Consider the following 26,601-nt stretch of genomic DNA (forward strand, 5'->3'; position numbering starts at 1 on the left):
AGGTGTTATAGCAGACTGTGAGCGTGTCCTCTGCAGTCAACAAACTGTAGCTGGTAGTTCACTGGTTACTGTGAGAAATATACTAAAGGTCATCTTATTTTCCTCTTTTAATCATTTCTATTTTTTTTATATTAGCTGAAGCCAATCCACAATCTTTTAACATTGACCCTCCCGCTGGTGTACACATACTGTATATACCCCTGGTTGGGAATCACTCTTCCCGTTTACTAATGAGGGCAGCCTACAGTTACACCAGTGGTGAGTCACACTTTTTCAGTCAAACCACTTGTCTGAAAAAATTGTGAAAGAGGGGAAAGTTTGCATTTCACTCTAAACTTCTGATTAATCACTTTATGTAGACAGAGCATTCACAATGTCAGAATTTAATCAAAACGCATAAATCTGTGGGATTTCAATTAAAGGGGACATATCGTGCTTATTTCCATGTTCATACTAGTATTTTGAATTTCTACTAGAACATGTTTACATGCTTTAATGTTAAAAAAACACATTATTTTTCTCATACTGTCTGTCTGCATATACCTGTATTCACCCTCTGTCTGAAATGCTCTGTTTTGTCTCTTTAAGACCCCCTCCTGAAAAAGCCCAGTCTGCTCCGATTGGCTTGCGAGAAAAATATGGAGCACCTTTGCAAAAGGTAGTTCTCAAAGTTATGCACAATGAGCTCAGGCTTCAGCCTTAACATTTTATTTTTGGTGAGAATATTATGTTTGATTTTATTTTCATTTAGTTCTACTCAACCACTTTTATAACTGTGTGGTCAAATTGTTGAATGACCGTAAAAAACAAAAAAAAATTAAAGCTGCAAGCAGCGATGATCGGGCCCTCGCCCACGCGCGCACATCGGGGCACGTACATGTCTTCAGGGCAAGACTCTTATAAAACATGTCAAATTTGGGGAAGATTGGACAATGTATAGCCAATTTACAACAACTTCCTGTTTCCTGTAGGGGGCGCTATGACTATCACTCATAATGGCACATATATGTCTTCAGGCCTGGTCCATTATCCAGCTTGTGAAGTTTGGAGCAGATTGGACTATGTAAAGTCAAGTAACAACAGCCTCCTGTTTTTTGGCGAAGAAGCTTTTTCGCCGCCATGCCACGGCAACATGGTTCGATAACTTTTTGATCTTTTGATAACTTTTCATCCCAAAGGTCTTAAGATACTACTGACCAAATTTCAGGTAGATGTGATTAATTTGTGAGGCAGAGTACATCAACGTGTAAAACATGATATTTCCTGTTACCACTAGGTGGCGCTATGACTGTGAGTCAAAATTTGCATATGGATGTTGTCAGACAGGGACCTTTATCAGGCATGAGAAATTTGGAGCATATAGGTTAATGTACGACAAAGTTACAACAACTTCCTGTTTCTTGGCGAAAGGCGCTTTTTCGCCGCCACGCCACGGCAACATAGTTCGATAACTTTTTGATCTTTGAGTAACTTTTCATCCCAAAGGTCTTAAGATACTACTGACCAAATTTGAAGTTGATCGGGTTAAATCTCTAGGAGGAGTTCGTTAAAGTACAGCGCCTGGATATGGTAAAAAAACGCCATAAAATCCATTATGGCCGACTTCCGGTTGGGTTTACGGTATACCTCCAAGAGGGTTTTATTTACGTCTCATCATGGTACATATACCTACCAAATTTCATAAATTTAGGTGAAACGTGTCGTCGGGGCTACTCAATAGGGGGCGCTAGCAAGCCAATTTGCCACACCCGAGCACAAAACCCATATCAGATATTTATTTCACGCACGTCTGACACATGTGCAAAATTTCAAAACGCGTGTAGTATCCCAAGCACCTCATTTTTACCGTCAAAGACATAATAGAATAATAATAATAATCCTTAGAAGAACAATAGGTCCTCGGACCCGACTTTGTCGGTGCTCGGGCCCTAATAATCATTAGAAGAACAATAGGTCCTCGGACCCGACTTTGTCGGTGCTCGGGCCCTAATAATCATTAGAAGAACAATAGGTCCTCGGACCCGACTTTGTCGGTGCTCGGGCCCTAATAATCATTAGAAGAACAATAGGTCCTCGGACCCGACTTTGTTGGTGCTCGGGCCCTAATAAACTAAACAAAAACAAATCCATGGGCGGTATATTCCGAGTCTGCATGTGACGTATGAAGGGGAGCTAAATCTGAATGGCTTTTTGAATCACATGTTTTCTGATCGAGACAGCCCACAAAGAACCAACTGGGTTGTCTTATACAAGCACTGAAAAAGGGAGTTTTTCATGATATGTCCCCTTTAATGTGTATGTAGCACCTTTTCTGTTGCATTTCTTCTTTGTGATTTTGCCTAAGCTCTGTATTTTTGAACTAAAAATGTTGTTTCAGTGTAGCTTTAATGATTTGGGGTTGAGGAAAAAGTTGAATTAGTTTAATGGGTCATTCACAGCCATTACTGAGTCTTTCAGTAATGTGGGCTGCCTATTAAGTGCTTTTAACACACATTCGCTGGCCTCTCCACGCCGTGGTTTGATGATGTTAACGAGTGGCCATGCACGATTACATACACGAGGGTCTTGGGGAGGCTGCTGATGAGCAAAGAAAGGCTTTAATGGAACACTTGTCTACTCAGCTCGTCTGCGCAAATCACACATTGGTGAAGTTTTGCGCTGTAATGAGACAAATCACATCAGTGTAATCATGTTTAATCTCATTTATTTTTGGTCTCCCTTCAACTCAGACCGTTTGATGATTTTGCATTTAGCATTGGCTCGATTAAATTACCTCAGCTCCTCAGACTCAAACAATCACATATGGCCATTAAAGTGCTGATTACACATATGTAGATCACAAATAATCACTGTTTACCTCCAAGAATAAAACATAAAAAAGAGGTTAAGGTCTAAATGTCAATGAGTTATACAAATATTAAACAAATGATTCATTCATAAATGAATAGTATATGAATTTAGATGAATTATATGCCAGTTATTTTTTTGGTGAACATATTTTAACATATACTGCAGTAGTGGTAGAGACACCCAGTAGCCAAATTAGTCTAGCTAGTCTAGCTAGCTAAAAAAGTGCAGTCTAATACTACAGTCCTGCAATAAACCATAACTTCATTATAATGTTCATCGTTATAATGTTTAGTTTTGTTGAAATTGGCTCAACTTTAGTATCATTTTTTAGGCTGTAGTTTGTGCGGTTGTTGAATTGTATTGTGTTGTTATACTGAGAGGTGTTTCTACTATTCTACTCTAACCTCATTGATATAAATAATGGACACAATATTAGAATATAATATAACATTTTGTCTTTAATGTGCAGCACAGTCTAATTGGGAGGTGGTGAACGTACTCAAGTATTGTTTCGAAACTATACAGTTTTGATGTACTTGTACTTTACTCCAGTATTTCAATTTTATGCTACTTGTACTTTAATTCTAAGACATTTGAGAGGGAAATATTGTATAATTTAGTCCTCATTTATTTGACAGTTGTAGTTACTAGTTAATATTCGGATTAAGATTTCAAACAGATGATCAGTTTAGAAAATATGATGTTATGTTGTGATTGTTTTAGATTAAACTACACAACAGTATATAAAGTACTTAAAATGATCTCAACAACCACCAGCTACAACAGTAAAGTACCTCTCTCTGACATATAATAGAATAATACAACACTGACGGGGGCCAGTCTGCATTAGGAGTACTTTTGTTCTGTACTTTCACCACTGAAATTGTCTATATATCTATATGATTACAGAAATAAAAAAAAAAACACTGCAACAGGAGAAAGGATGAGAATGAAATGCTAACATTTCATTTTATTATGACTTAATAGAATGTATATTAATGCTTGTACTGAACGTAAAACGAATGTGTGTCCACACCACTTGAGTTCACAGCACATATTATTTATTTTATAATTGGAATTGAAAAAAAAAAATAAAGGTCTCTTCTTTAGGTTAAATCAGGCATGTCTAACCATCCACGTTCCCCACCCATAATCTACAAGCACACCATTAAAACAGAACGAAATGATTACCTACTTCATCGGAAAACAAATTAGTTTGTGGTTTTGTATTTTAATGATTCCTTAAAAGGCACATTCAATCAGCGCTGCAGTTTCAATGCTGTTGGTTAGTTATGCGTTGTTTTTTTTTAACTGAGAACCAGCCTTTATGGCCTTAATAAGATGTGCTGTCACACTACATTAGAAGATGATCTGAGAGGTACTGAAGCCTCATCATCTACTGTATGCGTGGTCAGAGAGTGTGGGCTGGCCGCCTGAGGCAGCTGTAACATATGTAGATACTACTGTGAACTGAATATGGTACACTGCGCTGCAATAACTGTCTTAATATCAATCTACTGCTAAGCTAAAGTGCATTGAACTTGATATTTGCACTTTATTTGCATATAAGCCATTAATATTTACAGAGAATATTTCTTGTGCCCAGGTTGTTAGTTACCTGTTAGAGTGGAGGGAGCTTGCTGTCTGGACCTGGACACCCTGCGAAGCCTACTGCCTGTCTGCCTGCTCTTGTTATCCACCTGCTCTCCCTCCTCACCTTGCTTCTGCCCTATGATTTCTTCTTCCTGACCCTGTGACAGCTCTGCGCTCTCTTTACTGACTGAAATAGCACTCTGTCCATCAAAAGCAGAAGCTTGCCCTTGGGCCTGCTCAGAGCCAAAAAGTCCTTCTGACAGCAGGACGGGGCTCTCGGTCCCCACAACCATACCGGGAAGTGACTTGGTCTCGGTCTCTTTCTGTGGGCTGCCTTCGTTGCCTTCACCATCGAAAAGTTCTGGAGTATAGAAGATAGTTTGGTCCTCGTCCTCCTCCTCCTCCTCCTCTTTTTCATCTTCGCCTGGATTGTCCGCTGAGGGCAGTTCACTTTCGCAGCTGGGAGGGGTTGTTACTGGAGAAGGCTCCACAGCCGGATCCACTTTGGTTTCACTGGAACTGTCTCCAGCGCGTTCTTTAACACAAGTTGTCTCAGTCTTTGTTTGTGGAGCGGAGATCTGCCGTGTCTCCTCGTGCTCCGAATGGTTAGATGTTTCCAAATGCTGGCTGGAATTACTGGGCACTTTTTCTTTAAAGATTGGCTTCTTGAAGCGGTTGCTGATGGGGCTGTAGTTGAACATGTGGTACAGAGGCTGAGCTGTTCTTTTTTGGTGCGATAGGGGCTCTGCTGGTGCCGGGGGACTGTACATCGTATTCGACCATTCTGCATCGAGGAAACAAAATGTTCAAAATCAGTTTTACAGTGGATATTTATTAACCTAATACTGGCATATAACCCAACTCTGACAATGACAACAGAGCAAACACGTCAAGACTCACAAAGAAGCTTTTAAGTCTCACCATGAAATGAGACTGGTATGCAGAGCACCGTGGCTGCCAAGGCTATCTTATAAAGAAAGATATAAATGCAGGCTTACGCTCAATATAATCCAAACAAAGGTCAAGGGGATTTAATTAAAAGCAACAGTCCAACATCTGCTCATCAGCTCGCTCCAGCGCCACTCAGGCACGCAAAAGACCTTACAGTAATGAGGCGAGCCACTCAACTGATCCCATGGCCCCCACCCCCATTATATGAGGGAGGGGTGGGGGGTCTGCTACTGCTCTGCTACCACCCCTATCCACCACACAGAATTCAACGGGGCAAACAGCTCAACCTTGTCATGACCCCGAAGACAATGGGTGCTAGCCAAGGCGATGTGCAAACATGTCACCTAAAGATATTTTCTTGCGGTGATGTCATGCTCATACGTCGCTGAGCACAAAAATGTCATTTTTGATCGCTGTCTTTTGAAAAGTGAATACTTTAAATGTCATAATTCGTGAAGAAAGAAAAGATGAACTAAGTCTCAGACGGTGGAAACAGTGTGGTTCTACTGGCTACATTTGTCGGCCACAATAGGAGAACAAGACATCTTCATCGCATTCCCAATCATGAAGGATATAGATTGAAAGCACATACTGAAATTTAAATTAAAAAAAACAGTATTTCTTTACTTCTTAGGAATATACCGGAGTTAAAACAGTGTCAAGCAGAGGGAAACATTGTTGTCTACATAAAGCGTGTAGTTGAAGGTGTTTTATTGTCAGTTCTGGTGTCACTTTGGGTTCCCTGGCTTTTCACACAACTTATATTTCATAATGAAAGGCTAAACTTTAACTCTTTCATGTTGCTACCAACCGTTCCACTAAAATAAGAAAAATCCACTCTTACATTCACGATTAAAGGATAAATTTGACTATATTATATATTTTTTTACCGTCGACAAATCTCTTGAAAAGACCAAAACCAATAATGAATGTAAGTACTGTGTATTAAAGCCTGATATGTGGTCTTCCTCTGTATGGAGCTCCATTGTTGCCCAAACACGATTAAAAACACATCACTGAGCCACACCGTTACACTGGGTGACATGTTCCTCCATTACCATGATGAACACACACACTGTAGTTTATTGACTCAATCCCACACACACCGTTCCTGCTGCCACAAATACTCACTAGAGCACCAAATGTGGAGTAATCCGCTGCAGAAAATGTATATTATATAGAATATTTACTAAATGACTGAGCCTTTGTAAAAAATGACTATGACTACACACATGCAAGACCAGGTCTTCAAGACCTACATCTCCAGTTAAACAAATGGGCTTAATAGTGAGAGCTAAGTATTAAAAGACAGAGTAACATATTGCTGTTTTTTTATGGGATTTGTTTTAGTTTGTCTAAGGTTCTAGTTTTGGTTTTGTTGTAGGCCAATACCATGGTTTTGGTCTTTTGGGGTTTGTTGACAATAAGAGAAATACAGAATAATGCCCGTCTGATCTTTTACCCTATTTTTCTTTAACGTAAAGCTTTTTATTTTTTACAAATATATGTGACTCTAATGCCTTTATACCCAAAATTCCTAATTTTTGCATTCTCTTGCACAAGGTGCAGTGGGCATCAAATTCATTATTTTCTACCGTAAATGCGCAGTTCTCTAAACAGATCTCGTTGAACTTGCACTTACTCATATCTAATAAGACTTGAAAGAGATATTAACCTTGCAGCACCAAAACTCTACTTTCAACTTTTCAATTTAGCTCACCTGTTTTCTCACTTTGTACAGCTTTCAACTGTGTACGTGAAAAAGAATAGGTGGTGGAGGGGCTTGTGTCCTGCTGGGATTCAGGCAGTTTGACCCCTGAGCGGGGTGTCTGAGGCAGACCCTGTCCCTCTACAGTTACTGACAAGTGACTGTTTGGAGATGAGACAGTAGAGTTGAGGGTCTGACTGTCTACAGGAGCCACCTCCACCTTCTGTTGCACCTGAGAGAACGCAGCCAGAGACTGCATGGCATTGCCGAAGGTGTCATGATGCTGGACGAGCTGGCGGACCCATTTAGACAAACCTGAAGAATACACAAACACACACACACACACATCAAAATCTTACAGTGGATAACTATTGCCATCTAGTGTTCAAGTTGAGGGGCTGTGCAGTTATTAAATGTCACACACTGTAAACAGTATCGAGTACCTGTGATGTACTTATTGGGATTATTCCTGAAACGGTCATCCACTAGAATTAGGGCACCCCAGTCATTCTTGTGGCGGATACACCTGAAAAAATAAGTTTGAGGGTTTTAAGTATAAAAGACAGAGAGTACAAAAGCAAATCTTCAATAACACACTAGCTGTAGAGGACAGATTTACCTTCCCAGGGCCTGGTTTAGGGCTCTGTAGGCCTGAATCTCGTACCAACGCTGGCCTGGGAGAAGACCTCTGGATTTGCAGTGTTGGTCATTGTACTTCATCTTCAGTTCCACCTGAAACAGCAGGGCATTATATTAAAAGATGATTCAATCTCCTATGGGACAGTGTTGGGATGCAAGTCCATCAATATTGATATCATATTAATATTTGCACAACTGTTTCCCAGTACACCAGGCTTCATACTTTAGGCCATCAAATAGCCCTTTGACTTATTAGTCACCACATACACATCACAACATTCAAGGAGAGGTCAACATGCGCATTCTCAAAATTGTTTGTGGCGCTGGGAGTAGATCCCCTCAAACGTGTACTTTTCCAAATAAAAAAATGACTTGCTCCCGCACACACTTTTCTCTGCTTTATTAGTCTACGTTTCGGTCACCGAGGACCTTCATCAGGACATTAAGAAGATAAAATGGTGGTGTGTGTTCTTTTAAACACCACCAAAACAATGTGATTGGATGATTGGAAGTGTCTGCCATCCCTATTGGTTGAGGAAGTGACATCATCACATATACATTGCACCATGAAAAAAAAAACAGGAAGAGGAGAAAAGAAAAGAAAAAAATACATGTCGGATAAAGAACATCAAACATACATCACTATTGAAGGAAAACAATACTAATCGATTATATAAGATTATTATTGTTTTCCTATTAAAGTATTAAAGTATTTGGAAGTCACACTGTAGTAGATAATACCCTGGAACAAACAGATAATAAATGTTTCTATCAAAGACAACACCATCTTGGTAACTAATAATGTTGTTTGAGAAATCGTTATTTTTTGTGACACAACAATATTTACAAAACATATTTCTGAGGAAGGAGAGATAACTGGTTGCTCTTTGTGTTCAATCGTAAGACAAAACGTGTCGGGTGATTTTGGAAAACCGGGGAAGAAAATCAGGAAGAACAGGAAGGCAATCCAGGCACTCTAAAATACCAAAACAAGTGGCAACGAGGAAGGAAATATATTAAAAAGCCTTTATTGTAGCGGCTAAATCATTTAAAAAGCCAACATGTTTCGACCACTGTAGGTGTCCGTCAAGGCTTAAACTATTTCTAAGACCATGTAATCAACAGAAATGCTCAGTTGATTGATTGATCTGGTTCTGGACTGAACTGAACTGGTTAATTCTATTTCAGCAACTTACTCCACTATGTTGTTCAGGTGGTGATCTCAAGAAAACATGAACAAATATGATGTCATATTCTCACCAGTCTGTGTCTCTATTGTATGCTATTAAAAAATAAATGCTAAAAAATAGTTAAAAAAATAAGTTACTGGCTACTGTGCGGCTACTGAACATATTGAACTAAAAACCTGTTCTTGATTAGCCATAACTGTGGCAGCGCCTGGCAAAAAGGGTCTCATGCATGTCTACTGATAGAGAATTAATAGGGTTAATCTTGGATATGTAGGGGAAACTAAGTTGGCGATGGATCTAGGGCAAACTAAACACCAAACAAATACTACTCAGGACCTGAAGGGGTTGGGTATTACTTGCCCTCGCAGACAGATGTGTTCTGAAAGGGTAACAGAGGGGCTAAAGAGAGGCCATGACAGAGTAGAGAGGAGGTAGGAGGGGGCAGACAAGGTGGCCTAGGTGGCATGAAGCATCCCTGCCCAAAAATGCCAGGAAAGCATCCATCCATTTGCATCTGTCGCTGCTGATTTTAGCGCTAACCTTTCAGAATTGACAAGTGAAAAGTTCAGTTGGCGTCTGACGGGATGCCATGCAGGGCAGGCTGCTGAACGGGGCTTTAACTGCTTTTGACAGGTACCGTGTGTTCGCCCTGAGCCACCAAACACGGGGCCGTGGCAGGTACAGCCTGTTCCCTCACGCGCATCACGCAATGCCACTGTGGCCTGTCTGGGCTTGTGTACATAAACAAACAAGGAGAGTCACAGGAATTCCTAAATGTCGCCAAAAGTTGGACTATGACGAATAACACCTCCCCTAAGAAGCATGCAAACAACTGAGCAACACCGCGGAAAATCTGCTCTGACACTGGAAAACTTTTATAGTTTGTATCATGATATTTAAAATCACAGGTATTATCTGCAAAGATACAATAGTTGCGCAGGCTGTCAATGGGAGGCAACTCGTATAGCCGTGTCACAGGAAGTCTCGTTAATGCTGCTGGCTTCATGGTGAGATTTTTTGTCTGTTATGTATGAGACACCAGAGCAGTTAAAGAATCCACTTCTAAACCTACAGCTCGAACAGAAAGGCCAGTAGCCTCGAGCTGGCGGTGTCATCTAAATCCAATCACAGTCCATTTCAGCGTTCGAGCCATCACATCCCCGGCCTGTACCATGTCATCGTCCAATCTAACATGACAGGTTGCATATGTGAAAAAGCCAATTCTGGCTGCTAGCAAATCTCGCAAATGTGCAAGAAACCACAAGCTAGAAGGGATTAGTTAAAATGTCAAGAGATCACTCGCTTGCTTTGGCCTTGTCCTCTGCAGCAACCTGTTCATCCCTAAAAACATATATTTGACCACTAGGCATGATTCGCAGCTGAGCGCATCTGTTTGAGCTACATTTTACGCCGGGTGTGTGTATGTGCGCGTCAGTGTCAGTGTGCACGCCTCTGGCGGTCCGGGACATCTTGTGCTTGTCACTGAGATTGCTGAGCGCCTCGTCTGCCACATAAGGCTGAGCTGACAGCTGAGTGGCTCATCTTGAAGACAGTGTCCACATGTGTGTGTGTGTGCACACACCGACTATCACACTGCTTTCCAACATGCTCATGGATCAGCTCACAGTGAGGCTACACACAGAGTCCTACTTTCTTTGATAGTTGCTGTCTTATGTTCCACTAAAGTGTTAATTGTTTAGAACATAAATTAATGTGAAAGTCAAGTTTCTAGATCTTAACTCTATATATAAAGTTGAGGCTTACGTTAAGTTCTGAACCGTAATGATGAATAGCGATCAGTATGGAACAGGGCAGCAGTAGTTCAGTGTGGTCTCAGTCTAGAGAAAATGTTTCTATTATCACAGACTTGTTTCAATCTTGTGGGTGTTTTGACTTGGTCTTGGTTGCTCTGGCTCTATCTTTCTAATGTAGAGAGGAGGTCGTGTTGCTCTGGCTCTATCTATCTGGCGTGGAGAGGAGGCTGTGTTGCTCTGGATCTATCCATTTGGTGTGGAGAGGAGGTCGTGTTGCTCTGTCTCTAGCCATTTGGCGTGGAGAGGAGGTCGAGTTGCTCTGGCTCTATCTATCTGGCGTGGAGAGGAGGTTGTGTTGCTCTGGATCTATCCGTTTGGCATGGAGAGGAGGTCGTGTTGCTCTGGCTCTAGCTGCTTAACATCCTCCTGAAACCACCTTCTCACATACGTTCTCATTATATGAATTATTTATTGTCATATGGATTGTCTATGTTGTATTTTCATTATGTTGTTACTCTGTACACACGACATGTATTGCACTTCTTTCCAGCCTGGAAGGGGGATCCCTCCTCTGTTGCTCTTTCTGAGGTTTCTTCCATTTTTTTCCCTGTTAAAAGGGTGTTTTGGTGGGGAGTTTTTCCATATCCGATAAGAGGGTCGTACTGTAAAGGACAGAGGGTGTCGTATCCTGTACAGATTGTAAAGCCCCCTGAGGCAAATTTGTGATTTGTGATTTTGGGCTATACAAATAAAATTGACTTGACTTGAGTTGGTCTGGTGGGTGTTTTGACACCAAGTTGTCACGTCTCATGGGGTTTAGGACCTATGATGGTGGGGTGGTTTGAGTAATTCATGGGTGTTGTCTCACACTTGTGGCTATTTTGACTCTGACTTGTGTGACTTGTTTTAACTCTCAGTCCCATGAGTGTTTTGATTCAGACTCGTCTAGGCCTCAACCAGCGCTCTCATCTATAGACTTTCTCGACCAAGTACAGTCTACTCAGCACATACTGCATTTGATTTGATCAAACTATGGTAATGTCATCACGAACAAGACATTGTTGTAAGACAACAACGTGATCAACATTGAATGGCACTGTTTTGTTTTGTTGCTCTTTGTCTTCAGATGGTTTAGACTCTGTCTTTATTCTGACTCGACTCCCATTTTGGGCCCTATCTTCACTTGATCTCAAAACTGCTTGGACTAGGACTTATTTCAAACTTGACTTAAGTGGTCTTGACCACAGCAATGGTATCAAACGTCAATGCTTTATTTTGTACCAACCAAGCTATATGCAGAGCACTAGGTACTGAAAACTACCAAGGACAGGAAACTGAAGATAGATCCTGATTTAATCAATTTTTGTGTATGGCTGCTTGTGTTTCAAAAGCATTTACACTTGAGAACTTGGGGTTTATATCTCTCAAACTAAGGTATTGTAATAAAGTACTGTTTTGGTATAGGTATTGAAACTTTGTATTGCACCGATGATAGTATAAAAAAACATGTTTTAACAGTAACCAGCCATAGCAATGAATCGTGAGAAAATGTCTACATTTTGTTAAAAGGGGAAAGGGTTGAACATGCAGTAACAAAAAAGAATGCAGACTAAGACATCTTTCTAAAGCTGGCCTGTTGTGCTGACAAGGACAGTACAAGTGGTGATCAGGTATTATATAGCCTTCCTTCAGTGGCTGATGATAAAGCCATATGTACAGTCTTGAGTGTGTCTGGAGCATCCATCATCCCCTCTTCTTGATGAGTTCCATGAACTCTTCAGCATTCCTCCAAAATCCCCTTTATCCATCCGTTTTACATGCTTGCAGGCCTTCGAATTAAAACGCTCTAGTGGTTGTCTTTAATAAAGTGCAGCAGCAAGAGGTTGACTGAGCCCTTCATTAAACTAAGAGAGATGCCTTATCAGTTGTAAGTGTCTTTTTATTGCTTGTTAAAGCCACTTATTGTTTGACTCACTCACGCAGGACGTGACTGTTCACTGTAAAACATGCCATTGGAAAAACTCGACATAAATGTAATACCACCTTTGGCAGGCCTTTCTCTGCAGAGGACTTTTCAAGTTCAACCTTTGATCTTTGTCACAATAACACAACAGGCCAGTAAAATGCCATGCTATGTGCTTAGACTGTAGCTTCTAAGAGTTATGCCTGTCTGGGAATGCAGACCGTGCAGGCATCTAAAGTGCTGGAGTAGTTTAAATGGAGAGAAGCTGGGCTTACACCTCTTATCCTAGCAATGGGGTGCTGCCGTGTGAGCGTGGCATAGAATGAATGAATTAATATGTCTGGGTCCATGTGTGCTCTTAAGAGAATGTGCACGTTAACGCTAGAGCATGGAAGTGACAATGCAAGAACATGTCACGCATGTGTATGTGTGCACTAAGGGAACCGGTTTCGGTGCGAGACATATGGTGTAAATATGATGTGTTAATACGAAGTATTTATGCCGGTGAAAATGTGTTTTTAAAAAAACACATTGACACTGTTAAAGGGTCTGTATGTAAGTTTTTACTAACCTAAATTATGAGACCTTCCACGACATTCTGGGTTTCCTCTATCAGCCTGTAGATGCTTTTAATGTGAAGAATGTAGGAAGTTTTTTCCGGGAAAATGTGATGTGACGTCATGCGCGCTCGCGAGTGCCTTTATTTTCAGCTACAGGGCTAACAGTGTGCAACTACAGCCAACGTTTGGTTAGAAATTGAGCCCGCCATCGCCAACAAACGACCAGCTCCCATCACAACTCAGACTCCAACACAAATTCTACGGAAGCACAAAAAAAAAAGAAGTTATATCTAGTGAAGCCCGTCTTGCAAAACAAGAATGTGACCGACGTCGGGGGTGGGAAAGCTGGGATCAGCTGGACCTTCGATTCATGGAGGGACCATTGTTTGGTGAGCTAACATTACTGCCAAGCATGTGAAATATAGAGTGATATTATGGTTTTAGCTGGCTAATGTTGCTAATGTTAATCAATCACATGATGCCTGTCAATCATGTTCAGTCTTGTGTGTGTCGCCTCACTGCTTTGACCGATGCTTGCTCGCGAATCAATCTCTGATTCAGCTCAGCAGGTGACAAAGGTGCGACATAAGACAATGTCAGTAAGAGAGAAAACCTTCCAAGTTTTTACAAGTTAGGGAAGGAAGAACAGTTGTAGCGTAGAGCTTAATCAGGATGGGGATATGTGAGGAAAAAGTCACTGCACAAGTACAGGAACAGAAGAAGCACTGCTGGTCAGCAGCTTAAAGCATCGTAACGAATCGTAATGAATCATAATAAAGCACAATCCATTTCCAATCCTTGAAACACTAGGCCCGCCTTCCAGTGTTATAAATTGCAGCTTAACTGACAAGCAAAATAAATAGAAAATAAACAGCAACGAGCCGTTTCAGCATCAGTCAGCGAGCCCAATGAGCAGAGCGGCATTATGTTAAAAAAAAAAAGGTTCCTCTGCAGCTATTTCAGCAACACTTGTTTGGAACAACCGTAGAATAGATCAATGCATTTCAATATAGAACCATGACCATGCATCATTACTCAGAGACTACACTGAATCCCTCTTCCACTGGAATTGACCATGACATGTAATTGTATTGACATCCAATAGTGGATGTGTGTGCGTGTGCGTGTGCGCGCGTGTGTGTGTGTGTGTGTGTGTGTGACCCCTTTAAAGAGCCTCTTATCTCTTCGACACAGTGCTGCAGCAGTATACAGTATGTGCTCCTTTAACACGAGGGCTACGAGGGCTAGCCGCATGGCTTTGACAGTCATTAGTGTCAGTGTCCCCATCCTCTCAGCGGTGTAATGGGGTTAGCTCAAAGACCTTTACAGCCCCCCAGGGCTTCTCTGGGGGCCACACTGCCTCCGCCATTGAAAGAGGAGATAACAGGAGGAGGAACGGACAACTAGAGAGAAGAAAAATGAGGAACGAGCAAAGCTGAGGATTAAGATGCAAAGAAGAAACAGAGAAAATGTGAAATAAAGAAAATGGAGAATCTAGGATGTTACCAGCAGTCTGTTAGGTCTGAACAAGGGTGGACACAATAACATGAACACCTCTAAAATAATAATATCCAATACAGGAGTGCCTTTGGGAGGCATAATGTCTTAATCTCCATTGAAAGCCAGACAAATCATATTCAAATCAAATTTGAAGGCAGGATGGGGCAAATTTTATCACAAGTTTAGAGACTTTTTACTAGCTGTAGCTTGACTGATTTAAAAACTAATGTCAGGGCCATCCCTATTCACAAAGACTCCCGTCTGCAACAGCAGTTCCACACACATCGGCACTAAAGCACAGAATTACAAATAACTAAATGATGATAACTATGAGTCCAAAATCAAATTAAGCGTTTTAGTTGAAGTTCTCTCTGTCATGGCTTCACTTTGTAACTTTTGTCCTTTCAAATTTATCTCACTCTTTTTTCACTTTCAGTCAGGTAGCCGGTTACATATGTTGTTTAAACGTCATAACATTGAATGAAATTTGCATCCTTGCCCTGGTTGGGAGGATCAATCAATCAATCTACATTTATTTGTATAGCCCTTTGCATCAACCAAAAGGTACCCAAAGTGCTTTACATTAACATGAGGAAATAACAGGAATAAAAACATAACATATCACAAAATCGGAAAAAGGTACATAAAAAGCATAGGGAAAGTGTCACAGCGCTACTAGGTATTAAAAGCCAATCTAAATAAAAAAGTCTTGAGCTTAAATTTAAAAAGTACTAGGTCAGTGATAGTGCGTATATCAGGGGGTAACTTGTTCCATAGTTTAGGAGCAGCGACAGCAAAAGCACGATTATCACCCCACAGCTTATGTCTCGACCTCGGGACTTCTAAAAAAAAGATGACCAGATGACCGCAAAGCTCTGTTATGCTCGCGGAGAGTTAAAATCTTGGACACATAAGGTGGGGAAAGGCCGTTAATGGCTTTTACAACAAACATCAAGAGCTTAAAATCGATTCTAAAGCGAACTGGAAGCAGATGAAATGATTAAAGTATGGGGGTGATGTGTTCACGTCGGGAAGTGTTAGTTAAAAAGCGAGCAGCAGCATTTCGCGCAAGTTGGAGGCGCGTGATGGAAGGTTGAGACCAGCAGACAGTGCATTACAATAATCAAGTCTCAAGCTAATAAAGGCGTGAATAGCCTTCTCAAGATCGTGCCGATTGAGGGAGGGCTGTACTTTAGTCTGAAGACGAAGCTGGAAAAAGCTTGTTTTAACAACAGAGTCAATCTGTTTATAAAATTTCAAACAGCTGTCAAATGTCACCCCCAGATGTTTAACAGTTGGTTGGATGGTTGGTAATAATACACCCTGGCCCATTCAGATGGAAGTGGTATGACTAGGTAAAGCACAAGACATCCCTCCTTCAGTCCAAACTGTTCATATTTTTCTATTGTGTTTATTTTCTTATTAATTTGTTTATTTAAATTATGCACTGCTTTCATGTTGGTCAAGGATGGAGCTTAACACAAATGTAATTTAAGGTTTTGGTGTGACTTTAAAAGGCAGTATAAAGTGTCAGCAGTCCATCACAATCAGCCTTGCCTATACCTGATCCTACAGCCGCCACAATTCTGACAAGATGTGGCAGCAGAATGGGAGCTCTCTGAGGAGCTGAGCACATGGAGCAAATAAACAAAGGCTGTTAATGTGGAGCACAGAATACGTCGTTAGAAATGCACACGTCTCTTCACGCTTGGTCAGCTCCACCTTAGCCCTAACAAGCTCTGGCTTCTTCAATCCTCCTCCTGGTGTTCTGCTCCATCCACTTATCTCCTGTTTTATCGAGTTCAAGCTTGATGTAGCAGAATGGCACCAAAACCTCAGTTTTCATGATACTGTATATTGACTAAAATTTGTTTTTAAAAAACATTGTCTTTATGATAATATCCATTTGTTCTTTTATGTATTTACTGCCTTATTTTTCTGGGTTTCTTTCCATTATTGTGTAAACCACATGAATACAATAACACCATAATGTAATATTTAACACTGTACACTGCTGTAACACTTCAATCAACGTCTGACAGTCTCAGTCTTTCTGAGCCTGGGACTGGTTATCATTTACTACAAGGGTACGATTCCTGTGTGCCGGTGCCAATATTAAAACAAAAATGTTAAACAAAAAAAACAGAAAACAAAACCAACAATGTGTTAGTCCCTTTCGACTCAGTAATTTCCTAAAACAGCTGGACACTGTAGTTTTTAAGAAACATTAGTCAAACAGGAGTAAAAAGAGCATTTGTAGGGCACTTTTGAAAAATATTCGAAGGCGAGTATTTTGCATTTGTGTCTCATTTCTTCATCAAGCCCCCGGTGTGTAAAGGCATTAACAGTGGCTTCATTTAAAAACAAAAACTGGCGTCTCTTATGGTCAAACCAAACATAGTAAGAACTCTAACATGACCTTCTTTGAAGCCTGTCTTAGACCATCTACTTGTACCTAAACACCAATGCTAACACAGAGTAGAAAATAAAAAATAAAAAATCTGATAAAAAAGAAGAAGCAATGCCCTGAGAGCTGACAGTGGTGAAACTGACAGCTTTGGCTAAGGTGAAAGGGTCTGAGAAGCTTCAATCACCCGCACGTCTTGCCACACTGACAGAACAGGTTAGTGAAAGCTTCGTCGTGCTCTGACAGGGGGATGTGGAGGAGTAAAGGGGAGGAGAGGTGGGATGCGGGAGACAGTCAAACTTAAAGGTCAACTTTATCTGCTGAGGACGGGGCGCACACAGCAACATCGCTTTGGGATTTTTTTTTACGGATCACCAAAAGGAGATGCTCTTATTTGGTGTGGGTTTGTGTGTGTGTGCACGTCTGTGAGATATATTTTTTGTGTTCATGGTATTCAAAATGTTGGATCTTGGCCAAAAAACTGAAGAGGTGGACATCTTTAGCCCTATTGTGTGTCTACTTACTTGGAGGTCTTTGAAGTTTGGGAAGGGAATTCCAATGGTGACCACTGCCCTGGCATTGTCATCGGTGAAGTCTAGTCCTTCACTCACTTTACCCCTACAGACAGCGATCAGCAGTGCACCATCTATAACAAAGAAATCCCATACAGTACATATAAGACACTGTAATATGACACTGTAACACATAACACTGTAATATGACATATAATATAAAGTAGAACTCCAAACAATTACTAGAACTATTCTATTGTAAATTTAGATGATGTCAGCATTGGTGCAGCTCTACACATGACTACTTAAGATGCAGTTGCACCACCTCACTGTGCGAGCATTAGACTAGATCAAAATAATGTATTTCTGCACTAATGAACAGACCTCTACGACGGCGTATTAGGGCCATTGTAGAAAAGAAAAAAAAATTAAAGCTGCGAGCAGCGTTGAACGGGCCCTCGCCCCTTTGCGCACGTCGGGGGTACCCTGCTGCTGTGCATTTCCATGAAAGTCGGACACTGCATGCAACAGTTAGAGGATATTTTCTGCGTGGAGCGCGTGGCACTAAAGATTTTTATAAAACATGTCAAGTTTGGGGCTGATTGGACAATGTATAGTCAATTTACAACAACTTCCTGTTTCCTGTAGGTGGCGCTATGACTATCACTCATAATGACACCTATATGTCTTCAGGCCTGGACTCGTATCCAGCTTTTGAAATTTGGGGCAGATTGGACTATGTAAAGTGAAGTTACAACAACTTCCTGTCTCATGTCGAAACATCGAACTTCGCAGCGCCGCCACAACAACACCGTTTCGCGAAAACACAAAAGCTTCGCAATTTTCAGAGGAGTATCGTAAAGTTCCATGCCTGCAAAGTGATAAAAAGGCGTCTTCTCACATGACCTATGACATCACCGTTCGGGCGATCAAATTCCTTCGCAATTTAGCGTCACATTAGTTTGAGGGCTATACCACCCAAATTTGACGCAAATCGGATAAACTCTCTAGGAGGAGTAAAAGTATGCATAAAATACATGAAAAACTATAGCCTTCCGAGCATAAGGGGGCGCTATGGAGCCCGCTGGCGACGCCCGAGCCCAATCACTACAGAACTTTGCAATTTTCACCAGTTCTGATGCGTATTCCAATTTTCGTGCATCATAAGCGCCTCAAAAATGCGATCTCGCAGCGGAAAAACACCGTTGGGTCCCTGGCACTTTCGTGCTCGGGCCCTAATTACGGAGCCAGGGTAGGGGGGGTAATATTCTGAGAGAAAACTCAAGACTTTTACATTTCTTTCTCAGAATATTACCCCCCTCCCCTCAGCTCTGTAATTATCATTTTTTACCTACAATGGCCCTAATACGCTGTTGTAGCCATCAAGCTATACAGAGTGATATAGCAAAACCATCAGCAGGTCCAAAGGTCAGTGTGATGTTTACCAGTCTCACCTCTTTCTCCCTCACAGTACTTGATGGCATCATAGTACGTCTGAAGCAGTTGGTCAAAATCCCCCTTGCCGCCACCACGGGGCTCTGTGATCACAGTTTTCTGTCGTTCTAGCTTCTCCCAGAGACCAGTGTTGATCCATCGGTCTCGCAGCTTGTCCAGCATCTGATCAAATCACAGGAGGTATCATGTAAATATGGAGATGCTTGCCTAGGTTTTGTTGAAAAAGTGGAAATCGATCACAAAGAATTAGAATCATGAGAGTGAACCTACAATATGGCGAACTAAGAGCAGCATCTATTTTCTAGATTCTCATAGATGATGCTATAGTTAAGGAAAGACCAAATATTTATTTAACCTGCAACTACTTCTGTGTATAATATAGTAAATGATCACGACGTTATCTTCATTGAGCTTTACACTAACTAGAATAAACCCGGATGGCAAGATCAGTCTATCAGTTGGTCTAGACTGTAATATATCCCAAGAACTACTGGATGGATTGCCATGAAATGAACTTTGGTGATCCCTTAACTTACCACATAGCACCATCATGAGGTCCAAATTTCAGTTTTTCCGCTACTTGGGTTTAGTTCAGCCTTACGGAGACACCATGTCTACTTACGCACGGAAAATATACTTTGAAACATAAAAATATGCAGTTACGTGGCCTATGTACATGTGGCCATGTGCCTGTGTACCGTCAAGATGCTTGTAACGCATTATGACACTTTCCGAGTCTGAAATATTAAGCTTGAAACAAAGAACAGGAAGCATTTAGCTACACATGTTTGGTCCCGTGTCCTCACGCAGCTTTGAAGTATTTTCTTTACTTGGACTTTGCTAGAAAGCGGATGTGTTTAGATCCCCTTTGTAATGAAATCACTGTTCCCATAGTATTATTGGGGCAAAAAGTCAGCAGTTCTCAGGAGAGGCACATTGATCTAAAAGCCCTCATCCTAGCATGGCCCCACTCATGTATGTGCTGGGCAGATTATATCCTTGAATAAGCATGGATTCACAATAAAAGAGCAGCTTCACTGGCTTGGAAATGTGTTAGAAAGGTCAAGTAGAACTTCTTGTTGTAGACGGCAGAATACTTCTCAACAGGCTAATAGTGTCAAGCTGTAAAGCCTGAGCCAGATGCAGATGGGGAGTATTCACTGACATCCTGTCCTCAACTGTACACCTATTTTATTTACCTGCATGAACAGCCCACTCAAGTGCTTTACACAAAAACACCACACAATGCTAAAGTGAAATGTACTCTGCGGGGTTATGTGCAGTACAGAGGAAATCAACAAAGGCAGACAAGGAGATGAGACAGGATGAGAGCGCTGATCATTTCTTGCATGCCAGTGCGATTGCCTCGTAGTGGTGAAATGAAGCATGGGGAAGATTTCATCATGTTTGTGCCTCCTAAAGCAAGTGAGGCCGGGAAGTTTGCATCAATAAAACATGGCACATTCACTAAATATGCAGTGTTACATCGACAAGGACCCCCCTTACGTGCGTCTTCAACTCAGCAAACTGTTTGTCCTCCAATAGCTTTCCAGTTCAATCTTGAGCGGGAGATGAATAATTCATGCTATGTACTTTAGGCAGATCTACTACTAAACAAAACAGCCATTATCTGCCAGGCTGCACTTGGAAAGGAGCTGATTCCACAAGGCAAAGAGTACGGAGGAAAAATGCTCCCACTGATAAAAACAAAGACAAAATCGAGGATCTTGCAGCTAGGGCTGTCCTCCACCAAAGATATGCTCGGTAGACGAGTTTGACGACTAATCGATCAGTTGATTTAATCAACAGAACTGTAAAACTGAGGCTGTCAACGAAGAATCACACAAAAACGCCACTTTAAATCTTGTGTTTACCAGAGCTGTGCTCATAAGTTTCTTGGAAATAAGTCATTCAGCTTGAAAAAAGTATAGAAAATAATCGACTAAAGAAATCTTAGTTGACTAAGACCAAAACGACAGATTAGTCTACTAATCAACTAAAAGGGGCAGCCCATACCTGCAGCCAACGTCATCATATCTGCAGAACTTTGTTTGACAGTACTACAAGTATCACTTGGTAAGGTTTTTTTTTATCATTGGCAGAAAAGGTTACAACTTGTATTTTTTACCATTAAATAACAGAAATAGTTCACCCCCTTGGCGAGGGCAGACTACATGATATCCACTCTGGATGTAAATCTCTACAATCAACTATCTTCCTGGGATGCAGGACAAATTCCTCCAGAGAAAGGAGTTGGAAAACTTACAGACAGGGGCCTCCACAAGACATTCCCAGTTCACCCTCGCTGCGTAACTTACCGGGTTTACTGGGTCTGTACAACCTGATCCAAGATCATTACTAGATCATTATTCTTTGGGACCTAGTGGACGTTATGGACAGTTCTTGACGAGCACAGAAGTTCAATAATAAAGCGTCACTTCTTGGGTTCAGATCAGGCAGACCGTTGTTCCCTATCACCGTTTGAGGTTTCTTTGTCATTACAGGGGTACCCTCTCCAGCGCCACATCCAGATAATCCAAACTGTCAATCCACTCGCACAAACAACAATCAGAACCGTTCTCCCTGTGACACACAGTAGAACAAAGGCAAATAGGAACTCAGCCATGGCCTCCTCCTCCTCATCTCCTCCATCATACCACATCTCACTGGGCAACTCTGGGAAAGGAGAGTCCAAGGGGCCACTGCTGTGTGTAGTTAGTTAGTATTGCAACTAACTACAGCACCTTTCCCACCAGAGAAGTGCCACTCCACGCCCCAAGAGTCTGTTTTCTTTGCTAGTGGTCAGTATGGCAAAGCCCGCACCTTTGAATGCCATACAATTGCAAACACAACAGACCCCAACACCACAGCTTCACAGGTGCACATAAAGTTGGTATTTGTTTGTAAGGAACAATAAAAATCTTGATTTATCCGAGCAGGAAAATGCTTTCCACTCTTCCACAGTAAAGTCTCACTGGAGACGCAGCCTCTCATTTATCGCTGGAAACGTCGGCACGGCACTTGACTCATCTTTGGCCGTCATAGTCCACTCAAGAGGAAGTTCAATAAAAGGTGGTGCATCTCAGATGACATGCTGTTCAACAATGTTGAATCAGGATGTGTTCTTTTGGTGATGGTCGTTTGCCTGATTATCACCGCTCTGATCCGTGTTGTTGTTTGCATTCACAAGATCATAAATCACTACTAACTTTTAAAGTATTCTTGGTAATTATCTTGAAATGATTGGTTTGAAGAGTCCAACACTACATACAGCTGTTCAGGACAACAAATATCATCCAATATTTCAAATCAACACTCATACAGGAAATGCTGGTTCAAACTGTGTTTGACTCATTCATATTAGACTGTGTTCAACCAATGTGTGCCCCAGGCAGCATTGGTACAGGCCATGCACATCACAAGACTGGTCTGATAAACCAAACTGCATGGATGTAGGTGTGAAGCGGAGTGTTTTACTCTGCCGTCAAACGGATCTGCAGCACCTTCGGCAAAGGCTTTCAGCCGTGTGAGTGTTACACTTGACACAGAAATTACAGACAAAAAAAAATTACAGACATGAGCACCTTCGTGAATAATTTAGGGACAACATCTGACAGAGACCTGGTGTTTAGTTGGCAGACTGGGCTGTGCTATAAAATGTCAATCTACGGGCTCAACCTCTTTGTTTAACTTCAACACAAATCTGAAAATAGCAGCTAGTGGTTATTTAAGGCCTGCACACTAACATTCTGAGAACCACCATAAAAACAAGTATGGTAACTTTTGTATATGCCAGATAGGTTAAGGACTATTAATTACATTACACTGTATTTTAGCAACAAAATTGTTTTTTTTTAAATAAAGAATATGCTTAATAAAGTAGAATCAGAAAGTATCTGTTATGTATATAATATCTATTTATTTGTTGTCCAGCGGTTCTTAAAGGGAGCACAGTTACGATGCCCAGGTAACATAAATGGGAATGAGCAGTATTTAGCACATAGGAGGGCACAACAAAGTGTGAATAATTTATTGCCTTTTCCAGGCATGGTAGGTGCTATGCTCAGCCGCTGCCAGTGACACGGTAAGTTGGGCCAGATCTTTCTGCCAATTGGGACAACGTGGCGAAACAACTAGATAAAAGCAGTGAACTGTAGTCTTTCTCGCACTTTTACACTTGCCCTCTCTTCCCCCCCCCCTTACTATCTCCCCATCTTTCACCTCCTCTGCATCCGGCCTCTCTCTATCTCCTGTGTCCCCGGTGTCAGTGAGCTGTGTGGCGACACATCGCAGCTCCTCTAGTGCCTGCTGAATTATGGAAGGGGTTTGGAGGCGACGGCATTAATGAAACATGCAGCCAGGAGCCACATTTCGCAGTGGCGAGGGGAGACGTGTTGTTGCGGCGTAAATTATTCAGCCCCAAAATATCACAGTAACCATCACGCCAAGACTGGTGGCAAGAAGCCACCTGCCACCTCTGGCCTGCCACTCTTCCCTTGTCGTCTGCTCTACACATCCCAGCCACACTGGTGGTGACAACGGAACGCTGCAGAAACACTGGCTGCTGCCTAGAGAAGAAGACGGGTCACGGATAGGGCTTCCTTTTCCTCTTTAAAAAAAAAAAAAACGTATTAAACTGAGTTGAATATAAAGTGTATATTTTCATGTGGCATACCCGTTTGATCGGATGCAAATTGTTATTAACAATATATACTGTATATAAATTATATGTGAGGATTTCAAATTATGCAGGCCCATCACTGTTTAAAGTCAGCTTCTCCTTTACATATTTTATTCAGACCTTAAAAACTGTACTGTTTATCAAATAATGGTTGCAGTTTTGTGTCATTGTTATAGGAGTATCTTTGGGTTTTGGACTTGGGCTGCTGGTCGGACAAAACAAGCAATTCAAAGACGTCATCTCTGACCCTGGGAAGTTGAGATGTTTCCGTTATTAAATTAAATGATTAATAACCAACAGATTAAGTGTTGCAGCCCTACATTCATTCTTATATCATCTCTAAAGTTTCCACATTATGTTTAATTATATTTTAAACGACTTGACAGGCACAATTTGCTACTGCAGTTGAAGGAGGTATCAGAACGAGGAGAGGACTGAGGCTACATTTGACCTGTTAAGTCTGAAACTCTAAGCCTCCCAAAAAAAAAGCTCCAGCTTAGTCACACAGCAGTAATCCTGAAGTTTCCACTGTAAAAACTCATATAAAACATCACCTGAGCTCTAAAAAAGAATCAAGAGGGATATGCTACACTGGGTAAATTGACCCATGAATCTAATATGCTCCCTAACACGGACAGAAACAGTCTCACTTAAGAGACACCAGTACTTCTGGAGCTGTGTGATTGGTGCTTCAGATACCTCTGAGCTGCTGAGGACAGTGTGTGCTGGCGGGTGTTCACCCCTGCAGTCCGGTTTGACTTTGATTTGACACACACACTCGGCGGAGCCCAGGCGCCAGCGCTGGATGCGTCTTCACACAGACAGCGAGGCGACATCACCTAATGGCCCTTATCTCAATCTCCTTTAAAAGCATCTTGTATTCCCCGCCATCTTTTCACCTCTGCAAAACCCCCGCTTTTTTAATAAACCATCAGTCCCCCCTCTCCAGTGGAGCATTGGTCCCTTCGTTTGGCGGCGGCTGGGACCAGACGGCAGGGCCCGCTGTGGTTTTAATGGGCATTAACTGGGGGGATGTTGAGGCTAAAGTGCTACAAAACCACAGCATTGGTGCAGGCTCTCTGGGAAAGTGTGTGCGTGTGACCATGATTACAGGCATACTCTGTGTGTCCATGTATCTTAAAAAAGAAATTTATTGAGCTGTGGGCTAATGCGCAACATTCTCTTGAGTTTTCTTTGAACTCATTTGACTGCAGTGCACCGATGCTGAGAAATGACAACATTAGCTACAGAGACGTCAATACAGTTAATTTTCTCAACGCCGAACCAAAAGAGAAACATTATTGACAGCAAAAGTCAGATTTAGACATGTTTTATTACTAATTTTACTACCTGTGTTGTCATTCTACCTGCTTTAAGAAGATAATTAAATTGGACTGAACAGGCTTTGTGTGTTTATGTGAAGGCAGAGAATGAGCCTCGATGTACACCTCCTTGACCCTGCAGGCCTGTTCGCCTCACTGCTCTCTCGGTCTATCACTGAGCCAGCTGTGTATGAGGGGCTGATAGCTATCACATAGACACACTGAACAGATGACCTATCCTCTCTGTGTTGCCCACACACACACACACACACACACACACACACACACACACACACACACACACACACACACACACATCACAAGGAAGACGGGACTCAGCGGCACCAACGAGGCCTCCACGGGCTCCAATTAATACCCCAGCCCTTCATATCCCCTCATCTCCTCATCTTTAAGAGCTGACTGCAGATTAAATATTTATGCATCAGCATAGAGAGAGAGAGATAGAAGACTCCTACATGGCTATCAATAATAAAAAAAAAAAACATCCCACAGCTCATAGTCGCTCCTCGACTGGCATCGCAGGCTGACGAAAAGGAAGGTAAAATGAGAAAACAACAAGGCCCGGAGTCTTAGCTTTCCCTTTACAGTTTGGATGGCGGTGTCAGCAGCTGTTCGAGAATGCAACTGGATAGCGAGCAAACAAGGACGGCAGAGAAATCAAACCAATGATCACTGCATGTGACATGTTGAAATACAAGTTGAACACAAACCACGCAAATATGCCAAAGGCAAAAACTACATTTGCCAAGGGCAAAAACACACAACTGTAAAGGTCCACCGTTTGATGGAAAATTATGTGTCCTCTTATCAAGACATTAACTCTTTACAGCGGTGATGTCTGTATATGTATATGTCTATATATATATGTATATATTCATGAACTTAAAATCATATGTAGACAGTAGACACTGTGTGTCCAGCAGACGAGGATTTTCACCGCTGTGACTTTGATCATATATTTGTACAATTTAGATAAATCAGAGGGGTTGCGAGATGATTAACCATATGCATATACTGGAAAGCAGAAAAACAATGTATGCTTCATAAATAATATTAAATTTTTCAGACTTTGCTTTACTCTTTGCTTTGTCCCTGTAATTACTGGAAAACACTACCTCTGAAATCTATCCAAATAAAGATTGGCGGGGCACCGGGAGGTCCACGCTTAGGTTAAACTGGTCATAATCCATACACACTGAGACCGCTGACAATGGGATAAAAGTAGAGAGGGTTGTATGAGGTCCTTATCCATAGTCATAGTCCTACAGTAGATGGCAGTCGGTGTGAACTAACCCTTTAAAACACCAAAGTAACACAATAAGACCAAAAAAGAAACCGATCAACGCAGCGGTAGACCAGCAACTCCCATGTTCTGAGAAGTAAAATGACTGTTTTAGTCAATGGAGTCTCTTTGAAGAGAGAATAGATAGCGGCTTCAGTTCCCCGTCGGAAAGGGCTGTCTCATGGCAAGGTAAAGCAATGAAGATATTCTAAA

The 26,601-nt window shown here is 41.6% G+C and overlaps 1 protein-coding gene across 7 annotated transcripts in view; it reads right to left on the reverse strand.

Annotated features, from left to right (window-relative positions):
* brip1 (BRCA1 interacting protein C-terminal helicase 1) overlaps positions 1–26,601 on the reverse strand; it is an 83,120-nt gene that overhangs the window by 34,246 nt on the left and 22,273 nt on the right. For 6 of the 7 annotated variants that reach the window (XM_037775260.1, XM_037775258.1, XM_037775259.1 and 3 more), the window contains 6 exons: positions 19,082–19,244; positions 17,640–17,761; positions 7,722–7,834; positions 7,546–7,628; positions 7,115–7,417; positions 4,469–5,227 (listed from right to left, as the gene is read on the reverse strand). In XM_037775260.1, coding sequence (XP_037631188.1) covers positions 4,469–5,227; positions 7,115–7,417; positions 7,546–7,628; positions 7,722–7,834; positions 17,640–17,761; positions 19,082–19,244 — 1,543 coding nt within the window. Of the gene's footprint in view, positions 1–2,687; positions 4,005–4,468; positions 5,228–7,114; positions 7,418–7,545; positions 7,629–7,721; positions 7,835–17,639; positions 17,762–19,081; positions 19,245–26,601 lie in introns of those variants that run through there. The other variant, XM_037775264.1, reaches the window with a different exon arrangement.

Source organism: Sebastes umbrosus, chromosome 7 (genome assembly GCF_015220745.1).
Source record: "Sebastes umbrosus isolate fSebUmb1 chromosome 7, fSebUmb1.pri, whole genome shotgun sequence".
NCBI lineage: Eukaryota > Metazoa > Chordata > Actinopteri > Perciformes > Sebastidae > Sebastes > Sebastes umbrosus.